This window comes from Ostrinia furnacalis, unplaced genomic scaffold (assembly GCF_004193835.3).
Source record: "Ostrinia furnacalis isolate ACB-3 unplaced genomic scaffold, ASM419383v2 OfSCF2395, whole genome shotgun sequence".
NCBI classification, from domain to species: Eukaryota; Metazoa; Arthropoda; class Insecta; order Lepidoptera; family Crambidae; genus Ostrinia; species Ostrinia furnacalis.
The window spans coordinates 739,230-751,426 of record NW_021132634.1 but is presented as its reverse complement, the minus strand read 5'-3'; the positions used below and the strand labels follow the sequence as shown (position 1 = coordinate 751,426).

At 35.2% G+C, this 12,197-nt stretch overlaps 1 protein-coding gene across 3 annotated transcripts; it reads left to right on the top strand.

The window, feature by feature from the left end:
* Window positions 1–1,071: 1,071 nt before the first annotated feature.
* On the top strand, window positions 1,072–11,690 carry LOC114355384 (uncharacterized). Of its 3 annotated transcripts, XM_028308203.1 has the most exons (6): window positions 1,072–1,732; window positions 2,038–2,074; window positions 5,211–5,298; window positions 6,597–6,749; window positions 9,168–9,339; window positions 10,305–11,690. In XM_028308203.1, the coding sequence occupies exons 2-6, from the start codon at window positions 2,061–2,063 to the stop codon at window positions 10,385–10,387; spliced, it is 510 nt and encodes a 169-aa protein (XP_028164004.1). In that variant the 5' UTR covers window positions 1,072–1,732; window positions 2,038–2,060; the 3' UTR covers window positions 10,388–11,690. The 3 variants fall into 3 exon arrangements, with proteins under 3 accessions (XP_028164004.1, XP_028164005.1, XP_028164003.1); XM_028308204.1 differs by lacking the exons at window positions 1,072–1,732; window positions 2,038–2,074 and adding an exon at window positions 4,367–4,551; XM_028308202.1 differs by lacking the exons at window positions 1,072–1,732; window positions 2,038–2,074 and having other exon boundaries at window positions 5,155–5,298.
* The last annotated feature ends 507 nt before the right edge of the window (window positions 11,691–12,197 follow it).

The following is a 12,197-nucleotide window of genomic DNA, read 5'->3' as shown; positions in this document are numbered from 1 at the left end:
ATGATCACTTTGTAAGGTTTTGCAAAAAATGAAATATTTTAATGAAACCTCAATTAATTTCTGGTTTTGAGTATAAGGAAAGTTGGATAGATAAATATACTAGTAGTAATCGTCTTTATTTTTGGTTTACATTGAAAAATATGTATTTTACAGCGATTCCCGCTTAAGGGGATCATCTCGTACTACTTTCCCCTATTTATGAAAAGGACGAAAGCACAAAGTGATTTGTACCCTATCCTACTAATATCGTAAATAAATGCAAAAGCTTGTGAGAATGTTTGCTACTTAATCTTTTACGCAAATACTAAACATAATATTATAGTTTTCGATGAAACTTTAGTGCTTTAATTTAAGTAGGTATGTTGTCACAAACAATCTGAATTTCACGTGGGCGAAGCTGGGGGTAAAAGCTATAGTTGTATAAATAAGTAAATATAAGTATAAGCACAGTATAAGACGTAGAACTGGCATGTTGACGCCACCGCGGTTTATTATAACTGCGATCGATGCCGTCTCAATGTCATTATCTATAGGATATCAGTGGCCAGTGTTATTTCTTGATTGACCGCGTTCGGTGAAACTAGAACTTTGTATTTAGGTTTGGCAATGTTTTACCATTTTTACTATAACCTAAGCTGTGTTATGTACTTAGTTGATGATATTATTAAGTTAAGCAGAATATTGGCAATGTATATTACCACCTAAACTGTAAAATTTTAATGTAACTATTTATTTATTTAAGATTTAATGTCATGGAATTGATAAATACGACGAACTTAATGCCGTAAAGACATTTTCTGCCAGTTTACTATTCTTTACAAATAAATTATTTGACTGAGAAATATAAAAGCTATTACTTTTAAATGACTTATTGTCTATTTAATATGCATGTATAAGATTAGTTTAGATTTTTCGTGTGTAAATAAGTAAGTAGGTACTGTCGCATTTATAAAATTATATTATCCACCAATAAATTATTCTCCATTAAAATGTGATGTCTTAATTTACAGCACCTTTAATAATTCAAGCACTTAGTTTATCATAATTATTTAATGATTTCCTATATCAAGAAACTACATAATAAAACTATAAACTAGGCCAAAACCTCACTGGAAACCTGCCTGCTGTATTATTCAAGCCAAATGCACTGTTTCCTTTTCAAAGTTCAGTGGTAATTATCACTTATTGCTCAATTAATGTAAAAAAAACTACTAACACCAATCGATAATCAACCGTTAATCGGATACACTCAATTACAAAACAAGTTGAGTAATGTTTGTAGGTACTTGATTTTAAATAGGCGAATTATACAAAAACAGTCCAAAGGGCTCAGCTTATTAATTGATAAAGCAGCGCTGCAGCGGTTGCGCAGTCATCCGCAAGGCCATGGCCGTCCATCAGTCAGCGGATGTAGGAAGCGCCACATCGCTAGTTGATCACTGGCGGCCGCACACGCGCTGGCCACTAACATTAAAAGAAAAACGTTTTTCTTTTTTCAAACTTTAAAAAATTCCCGCGTTCGTGTCACCTTCATTTGTTTTGTGTTAATTTAGTTGCATATAAAGTTCTGTAGTAACATTATTAAAATATTATTATTATCTGTATCTGTGATTAAATATTGCAACAGTTATCAGTTTGAAGAGTTAATAAATTAGCAATTAAGACCAACGAGCGTTGGTCACTGCAACAATGAGCAGACAACTGGACACGTTCTAGAGATCGACGGCAACTGGTATTTGTAGAACATGCACCGAATTTATATAATTAACCGCACATAAATATAGACTGACCGAACGAACGATGCGACCGAACGGATCGTAAAGCGTAAATACCTGCTTATATTTAGCAGTTGAGTAAATATGTCGCTGTGTTTTTCTCATTTTATACTTTGTTATCGAGACTTTAAATGTTTATAATAATAAAAACTTGTTTATGTTAAGTGATACGTAAAGTGTATAATGAAGTATTGGATAAAACTCCATTATTCTTTTATGTAAATGCAGTGTGTTAGACATTTTGTGCCTTAACTTTTTTCAGCAGCAACTGTGGAGTGAATTTTAATGTTGATATACAGGTTAGTGTGTTTTAATCTTATTAAAAAGAGAATAAAACGTAGAGTTCTACAGTCAGTTTGAATTATTATCGTAACGCTAAGTAGGTAGGTACATTACATAGTAAAGCGGTGAATAATCGCTACAAATGTTACATTCTTAATTATCATTATGGATGAATGTGTAATAATGAATCACTAAAAAGGAGTCGCGACTATGGTCAAGTGTAATTTTGAGATAATAATTCTGATTGAATGGCAATCATGGAAGAGTCACTCAGTCACACTAATCAGTGTAGTATAATGTACTACCTGGCAAAAAATATAGATCGAAACATTCAGTTATGTTTTACTGAAAATTAAAGACATAAACTAAGAGTAAAACCTTCTACCTTCTACTCTACCCCGGAATAAGATGCCTACTGCTACTCTATGAAGTATACAGTCACCATATCAAAATACATTATTGTAAATTGGCCCCTATTACAAACTATATAAAATTAAAACTGTTATGCTTGATGTGCAGTCGCCTGTACAATGGATAAACAAACATAAATCTTGGTTAACGACCATTTGCCTCAACGTCTCAACTCATCGCAACATTTTTATGTACTTACGTACTCTACCATTGTTTTGCGTAAATACTCCTTAACACATTGAGTGCGAAACCAGGTCTATAGACCTTGTGTACTACGTCTCGCTTACCGTGCGGCTAAGAAAATTATAGTCTTCCTTGTCGTGCGAAAGGCATAACTTCAATTGGTTCCGGTGTAGGAAAGTGATTAATATATATCTATGATGTATTCTTAAAATAGAATCCAATGATGTACCTACCTTAATACCAGGTTTTTAGACCTGGTACCGCACGGAAATAATAAAATGTCTTCACAATGCGAAACCAGGTTGAAGCACCTTGTACCCTGCGCACCTGGTACCGCACCCCACGCTATCTAGTTTCGTGCAGCCAGTGTTGCCTCGCATTCGTAAGAAACGCACATGTCGACATGGCGTCAAGAGAAACTAACAAAATCAAAACTGCAAATTGATTATAATTTAATTTGCTACACGATTTATTGCTAATTTAAATAATGTTTTTCGTGACAAACATTTGAAGTTGTAACTAAATGCTATTAAATAATATGTTTTCTTTAAATACATATAGCTTATTTAAGTATTTATGCACGTAGGTATGTCTTATTTGTAAAATATTTAGACTAAATTATTAAACATCTTTATTTGTTACTTTTTTAAATTTTATTAAAACTTAATTTAAACTATCGATATTTGTATTTCACATCCCTAGAATACCCACTAGACTTCCCTACTTCAGTGCGGCACAGGGTGCATAAGCCTTCTATTTTGAATATAGCTATAATTTTTATACTAAACAAGTTATTCACGAACGCCTTCAGGTGTATGTCAATAAATGCATTATTATTAATATTCAAAGAAAAAAAAAACACAATATCTATTAACATGAAGCCAAAAATAAAATTAATATTCTTAAATATTACAAGGTCTTTAAGCCTTGTGCTCCACAATGTAAGTTTTAATACCAGGTTTACTGACCTTGTACCGAAGGAATGGAAAGTATTAGAAAGTTACTGCTGCAGCAAAGGTGTTAAACTAAACATAAAAACAATGCAGACGCACATAAATAAGTGGCACTAAGTAAACGAATAATAACAAACCCAATGGTAAACGTTAACACTATTAGTGATACAAATCAATATTTACAAGACTTAAAAAAATCATTACCTAGTAGTTGTTAAATTATCGCACCGCATTGTTAAATTATCTTAAATTCGTAAGCATATCTTCATTTCCTGACTTTACTATAATCATATCCCAGTTCGGTATGTATGCTTAGGTTAGTAATTAAGCCAATCCTTGGAATTCAATCAACTTTCTTAGCATCCTAAAGTATTTTATTATTCTCGTAGTCTGGATAGGCAAGGTTATCTAAAATTGACGTCCTTGACCGAAAAATATAAATTTTAATGACACACGCTCAAACTCTTATATTAATAACACTACTTAAATATTTTAACAGTAATATTATTTACTGTACCATACCTATATGCCTATTGGTTGGTATAATAATTAAGTCAACATCCTAACTAGTTTATTTGGTTTAAGAAACCGTACAATTTTGAAACGTAACTTCTACTTTTTTCGACCATTATTTTCCTTTTTCATAGACTCTACACTACGAATCTTGAACTACGAAATAAAAGCTCTCCTTTCCCCCTTAATTACGCAAGGACTTTTTTATATCCCATATCGCAAGGCACACGTCCTCTTTGGCATGTCCATTATTCGCCTCGCCATTCCGCCGGGCGGCCGCGCTATATGAATTTTTTATGTCGAATTCCCACGACCATATTAAAAGAGTTGTCCCGCCAGAGACATCGGCGACTGAACACACTGAAATAGACGCGCTTCACGATTTTGTCCGCATTTTTTTAAATCGTGAATCGTTCGGGTTTTTATTTGTAAAAGTAAGTGGTTGCGATATTTAAAAAATGTATGAAGTTACGAAATTAGTGCCGTGTGAAGTGACCTCACAGTTTTTAATAAATAAATCGGTGGTGATATTTTTTAAGTCTACACGCGAGTAGTGTCGTCATTCACGACGTGATAGCATTGTTTACGTGCTGTGTTTATTTAAAAACAAACCATAAAAGCATTATTTTAGTGTCTGGCAAAGATCATAAGCTTTGATAGAGCTTATTCAACTTTGCAAACTATAGGTACAAACATACGTTTAGTAGATCATTGGGATCAGAATTTTCAATAAAGTTTAGTTATTTAATCGTCTCTGTTCAAATGAAGTATTTGATAAGGTATTTCTGTAATTTAACTACTTATAGTAAGTAGTACTTATAAGTAGGTACCTAGTTCCCTATTAGAATTTTTATCAAAAATGTTAATTTGTCACCAGTGTATAATCTCCAATTAACGTCTCGCTTAGTATTATTTTATCCTACTTTTGGTACTTTCTGTTTGTAATGTGTGTTTCTGTTATGCAAATAAACGTTTTATCTATCTATCTATCACTTAGGTACAGCTTAGATTAGAGTTTACAAATTAGATCAAGTAGGTACTTAGTGGCTAGAATTATGATCATGGTGTTACCTATGAAATTTGCATTTTTCAGAGAGAAAATGCCTCTGCCGATGGTGAAAAGATGCTGTGGATTTCTTCCTTTGGAGGTCGGGTTCTACGCAGTATGTCTCTTGTCCATTGTAAGTACTTTGAAAACAAAGAAAAAAAATAAAAAAGAATGATCACTTAAATATTTTTGCTCTATTTACTATGCACGATGAGTCAACAGATGACTTTTATTAATGGTATCAATCAATAAAGTCATATCAATAGTAATAAACATGTATACCACTATTGTGAGAAGGCTATTATCCAATTCTGTCGTTTGACCCAACGAAATTCCATAACTGGGTCATTAATCTAAATCTATGATACCATTATTAGAATAAAAGAATCAATTTTTTATACGTTAACTACAAATGACTGAATCAATTTTCTATAAATAATATTATCTTATTTTATACGACAGACTTCGTTTACTTGAGATATTGACTTATTTTCCGTACTCAATTTCCGCTCCAATTCTGAGAGAATTTATGGGGAAAAAAAGGATATTTAGGACATTTAGGTCACCTAGATAGGATCTCGTGAAAAACACAAAGGTTCGCCATTATGTTACTTCCACTATTCGCTCCATGGGGCATTTGTGTCATTGAATGAGTTGCCGAACGAGTAGATTTTATGCTTATTCATTTATCTACATAAGCATACTAGGTATGTGTTTAAGACTGTTACCAAACGAGGAAATGTTTTTTTTTATTATTTGTATTACTGTCGACGTTGATCTGAATATAATAAAGGTATAAATGAAAAATCCTTTTCACAATTCAAACTTTTAAGTAGACACTTGGCGAATTTATGACAAGCGTCACGCAAAAAATAAACACGCACACTGTTGTAACGGTAGTCCTTTTGCACACAAACGAATTAAATTGTAAAATAATTACAATTATAATTACAATTATAATTAACTATCAATTTAAACAAGGAATGTACAATCTCATTGTATGACTATTACGTTATGTACACACTGCATGTGAAGGCTTTCTAGCGTCTAGGAAATGCTTTATGCCTAACTATTCTCACGAGAACAGCGGTAGATTATGTAGGTTATTACTTGATGCTACTTGTCGTTAATTACCAAGGTATATGTCCTACCCACCTACTAAAACCATTGCTAGTTCCCTCTTTCTCGCGAATCAGCGCAGATTAAAAACCCTATGCTTCTGTATCAAAATTAAATATAGAATGAATGCAGCACCCAATAAAATTGATCCCAATCGTATAACTAATCATTATAGAGTCCCCTCTTTCATCCCTTATTAGTCAGACTACGGAGAACTCCTTGTACCACAACTCTCCACCAAGCCCCTTTCATTTTGTCTCAAACCAAAAATAAATCCAGGTCTCAATAACATGGATTCTATTCGTTTTCCAGCTGGGCTGCGTCGCCAACATCACGGCGGGTGCCTGGAACCTGCCTCGGCACCGGGAGAGAGAGCCTGAGGACAACCTCATTTCCATGAGCATGGTCATGTTCTCTGCCCTCAGCACCATTGGCAACCTGGTGGCGGGAGCTGGCGCGTATTTGGTGAGAAATATGATAGAATCTACAGGTTAGGTCGCAGGTCCTTGGCAGTAATCTGTTTAAATCTCATAAACTCGAAGGTGGAAACTATGGTCATGAGCTTGGCATCGCAGGCAAGCGCGTATTTGGTAAGAAATATGGTGCAAAACCTGAATAACTATCTACCTACAGCTTAGATTGCTGGCAAAGTAGGCTAATCTTCACAAGTTTAGCATCAGCGAGCGGGAGCCCGAGGACAATCTCATATCCATGAGCATGGTCAAATGGTCATGTTCTCTGCGCTCAGCACTATTGGTAATCTGGTGGCGGGGGCAGGCGCGTATTTGGTAAGATAGTGTCTATCCTGAAAAAGATTCTACTGCAGCTTAGATCCTCGGTGATTGCAGTCACAATTATCAGGAGCTTAATATTAAAGGTGATCTGGTGCAGGGGGCTGGCGCGTATTTGGTAAGAAATATGGTGAAAACCAATCTGCAGTTTAGATCGCTGGCGAAGCTGGCTCGTCTTCGCAAGTTTAACATCAAAAGCAAACTAGTGGCAGGGAAAGAAAGCCAAAGGACAACATCATATCCATGAGCATGGTTATGTTCCCTGCCCTCAGCACTATTGGCATCCTGCGCTTATTTGGTAAGAAATATGGTGAAAAACGTGAAAAATTATTTAAAGCTTAAATTGCTGGCGAAGTAAGCTCATCTTCACAAGTTAATAACCAAAGGCAATCTGGTGGCAGGGAGCGGGAGCCCAAGGGCAACCTCATATTATCCATGAGTATGGCTGGTTAGTCAAATATGAATTTGATTGATCATTTTCTTTTTCTAAGACTTTTTGTGACCATCAGTCATGTATTTTGTAAAGCTACGTAAATCCTCGCCAACAAAAGTAACGGTAAACAAGCATAAACCAGTGAATAGAACAAACAAATCATAATCTATAGTAGCCATTCACATACCTACTTATGAGAAAATATATGCCATATCCCAGCCATTACTTTAATTAAAACAAATGAGTCTTCCTAGGACTTCGAACAATGGTCTTGAAACTACGTAAATATAATTTTTAACTGACTATTCTTCTTTTATGCACTTTTGTGACTATTTTTCACGGAAAATTTTCGAAATTTTAACTTTACTTACATCTCTCTTCATCGTTCTATATCACTCTATGTAGAGATAGGTACTATTATTATACAGGTAGACCTTTTAGCGATATTATGACCGTCTATTGTACGAGTTAGTTGTATAGGGGCGTGGACTACGAGGTCAAAGCCAGATAAGTAAGTACTGAAAATCGTAATAAATGCAATAAGTACAGGCAGAAGTTAGTACTTACTCGTATTTGCTAACTATCCCAACAACTTAAACAATCTAAGCGTTCTACGAACAAAATAGCCTTATACAGTACCAATTACTAGCCTAATGTTCCTTCCAAGGCCACAGCCGGAAGATAGTAATTTCATAATGTGCTTCAATCATTTGGCAAATAGTAATGATGATGCTAAGCTGAATAGACGCAACCGTTTCTAATTTTCAATACAAGTTGACTGTAGATATTTCTGTATTTTTGTCAATACTGCATAATACTATTCAGAATTAAAGAATAATAATATCCTTCGAAATTAAAAACACATACGATTTCTGGTCGTGTCCTTCGGTCAGAATCGGAACAGAATCCTTACTTGATATATGAACTCACCCTCCCCCAAGGTTTTCCACAATGAACGGTCCTGCGCCGCACAGTGTTCTTTGTCCAGCAGTGGACGTAATTTGGCTGAAACGACGAACGAACGAACTCTCCCTAATTCGTCTGGCCATCGCGGAGAGTGTAGGTCCAATCCTCCATTTGCCTCAATAAAGAGAGTCATGCTCATGTAGAGACTAACGCCCGTATTCACAAACATTACTATGAGGTCTCACAGTGCGTGTGGACGCACAGGATGACACATGAACCAATCACAGAGCTCTATTCAACTGTGCATCCGATTTGCTGCTTGAAAAAAAAAAGTCAAAATTTCTTTATTTGTTTAGACTAATAAATCCCATCAAAAACAATACTTGTCAAAAAAACCAAGTCTCGCNAAGAGAGGGCAATAGATTTGCTGTTTCATTAGAGCGAGAGGCAGCTAGGTTTTCTCACTCTAATGAAAGTAAATAAATATCGGGGTGCCATCCGTACCCAGTCAGTTCCGCGTTTTCTCCTCAACAAGCTACAACACCAAGCTCTCGCCACTGCTCCGAGGAACCGGTCACAGTCTCAACCACAACCGAGTTATCATTTCTGCGCTCCCCGCCCCCTTCGTCTCGCTCTCCCGCTCGCGCTGCACCCCGCATCGCGCCGTGTCGGCGTACGGTATCAAGGGTCCGCACAGGGTTGCAACCCCATACCGTCCGGCACAAAATGTGATCATATTTTTTTGTGTTCCAGAGGCGTCCCGGCTACCTGCAGCTGGCTATCGTGTTCAACTCGGTGTTCATCCTGTGCATATTCCTGATCGCGGTGGTGACGTGCCTGTTCAGTCCCGAGCTCAAGAAGAGCCATTTCCTGGATTCCGCGGGAAACATCGCTCTGGTGGTCATCATGTTCTTTGCGGGAGCAGGTGGGAGACAGTATGGTACAACATCTTGGGCCGTTTTAATAGATATTTTGCAACAAAAATGTGCTCTACATCTCCAATCTTCAAGTGTCAATCATGGACAATAATGTTTTTGAAAGAACCTACTTTCCGGGTTCGATTTCCAGTGGGGGCAGATTTTTCTGTTCGGTTTGGTTGGTGGTATTGTTATAAGTCCGCCTGGCTAGCTACCACTATTTTACCTAAGTCTGTGTCGCCATAACAACAATGTTAACAGCATTGTTGTGTTCCGGCAGTTAGAGGTAAGATAGCCAATTCCTCCGTGGTTGAGGATTCCGGTTGAAGCTCGCTTCCACCTTCGGCCTGATCATCACTTACCATCAGGTGAGATACAGACCAAGAGCTTCCTCGTTGTGGATAAAAAAAAATACTTTGACCAAACTTACCTTACTTTAACGGGTTTACTTACCTTTGTTTGTCATACGTGGTTCACTTTGCGCTGAAGGGCAGATCCTTAGTTGTGAACTACACTTACGCTGTACCACAGTCTCGTTACCCAAATTAATTTCGTTGTGGGTTTACTCTACAGACTTTAATTTATGTATCTTATTTGCTAACTCTTCACTGCCTTAGTTGGATTTTACGCGGACATTTACAGGCATTTTGTAATTGAAACCCTGAGTTAAAGGAATGTCTCCTATAAGTTAAATACAATACTTTAAGATACAAATACGAATACGAACTCGATGGAGAGACTGGTAGTTCAGGGCCAGGTTGAAGACAGGAGAGCACTAACCGTCAGAAACGGAAGCACATCGCCAGGAGAGCTACCCTCGGAGATGACATCGCCCCACCATGTACCTCGTCAGCGCAACCACGACCACTCTGACAAGAGTGCCCAACTAACAAGAAGAAGATACAATAGTGTCCTAGTTTTTGTAGTGTTTATCGCGTTACTATAACAATAGCAATCACCTTTATTGTTCCAGCATACTCCGTGTACTACTTGGCAGTAGTGAACTCCCTGTATCGTACCATGAAGGACGACGGTGACAGTGCGATACCCATTTGAGGGCAGTTCCAATGGACCACTTCGATCACGAACGACATGACCAGCCTGTTATAGTGTGACAACTTGTGGTTTTAGTGACGTGATTCTCTGTGACAAGTTTTTTTGTGATGTGATTATGACATAATATCTTTGGCCTTTTGGTCGGGTGTTATTTACATGACAAATGTTTTGCGGTGACCAGTCTGGATTTATATTGACTGGACGGTTAACTTGTAAGTGTATTCAAGGTGATTGTTGGTATTGTATGTGTAAGCCATGTAGTTTAGTTGAGCCATTGTTATTTATACTTAAGGTTTAGAATGAAGAATATTACGTACTTTTAAAAATGTATTACCTAGGTGTTAAGTTGTTTGGAAGTCACTACTTATACTCTGTTGTTATCAAGGTAAATCTATAATAAATATGCAATTAATATTTCTATTTAGCGAATGTCCATTGCGCGTGTTTAAATATTAATAAATAATAATTTAAGTAACATATTTTATAATGGACAAAAAATATTTATTTCTAGTCATTCTACCTACAATCATAATCGCTTAAGCTTAATATAATCATACATAGATAAACATATTATAAGACAAGTATTTGAAATCATTGTTGTGTTTATTTATTTCGATTTAGAAAATTATTGAGATGGAAAACTATAGAAAAACATGCCTTTCACGAAGCTGTAAAATTGTTGATTATTTTGAAATATTATGCTTGCGATATCCGTCCATATCTAATTAGGAAATTTATGGGAACAGGTATCTGTAACCATTAGATACAAAAAATAAAAACAATTCTTGCTATAACGTTTTTATTTAAATACACAATGCATTTAACAAAGCGTTGTACAACAGTCACAAACATCAAAATTTCTATAAAATTAAATTCAATTCACATTGTAAATAATTGTTACAACATTTAAAGCGTTTTAATTGATCGATAGTTGTGCAGACATCAACTTAAGGCCTATTCACATTGAGAAAGGCAAAGAAATCGCAAAAATTGATTCTGTAACTTACCAATATACTCATTACATCTACTACAATAATAATTATATTCGAAATTGAATACAAAATAATAGCACCGCATTAGACTCTGTACGTAAAAGTACAAGTCTACCAACATTTTATTGTCTTTTTATTTAAAGTTGTAAAAATAGTTTTAAAAAAAGAAGATAAGATCAATATGAATAGGCCTTGATAAAATTTAAATACATGCATATAAAATATTTCTAACGAAGTTTCTAATATGTATACTTGAAGGAGTACATTCATCGTAAAGGACAGGTAAATAGTTATATAAATAGTCAAGACTTTAGGGTAAAAATGCAAGAAAATCCCATTTATAAATCCATAAATACTGATAATTTTAAATAAAATGTAAATATATCGTTTGCAGGATTCTCTTATATTTTTAAATCGATTTGAGAAGCAAATATTAAGACTATAAGAAGTTAATATTCATGTAACAATATTATATTAAGTATGTATAATAACTTATTTATAGCTGGGGTATTTGGGGTACCTATAATTCTGTTGTTAATAAAATGTAGATTTTTTTGATAGGTACTATTAATTATGTATTAATAATATGTATACATACCTTGCATTATGTATTAATTAGTTAAATAATATAAGTCCTGCCAGCTATAAAAAGTTTTTTTAATATGTATTGGAACATACAATTACGACAAATATTTTATAGCAAATATATTATTTATCGTAATATACATTTTATATTTGATATTATTGTTTCATTTTCTGAATGTTAGTAATTGAGGACCCTGTAAGAATCGAATGCTTAGTTATATTACAAGTTCATT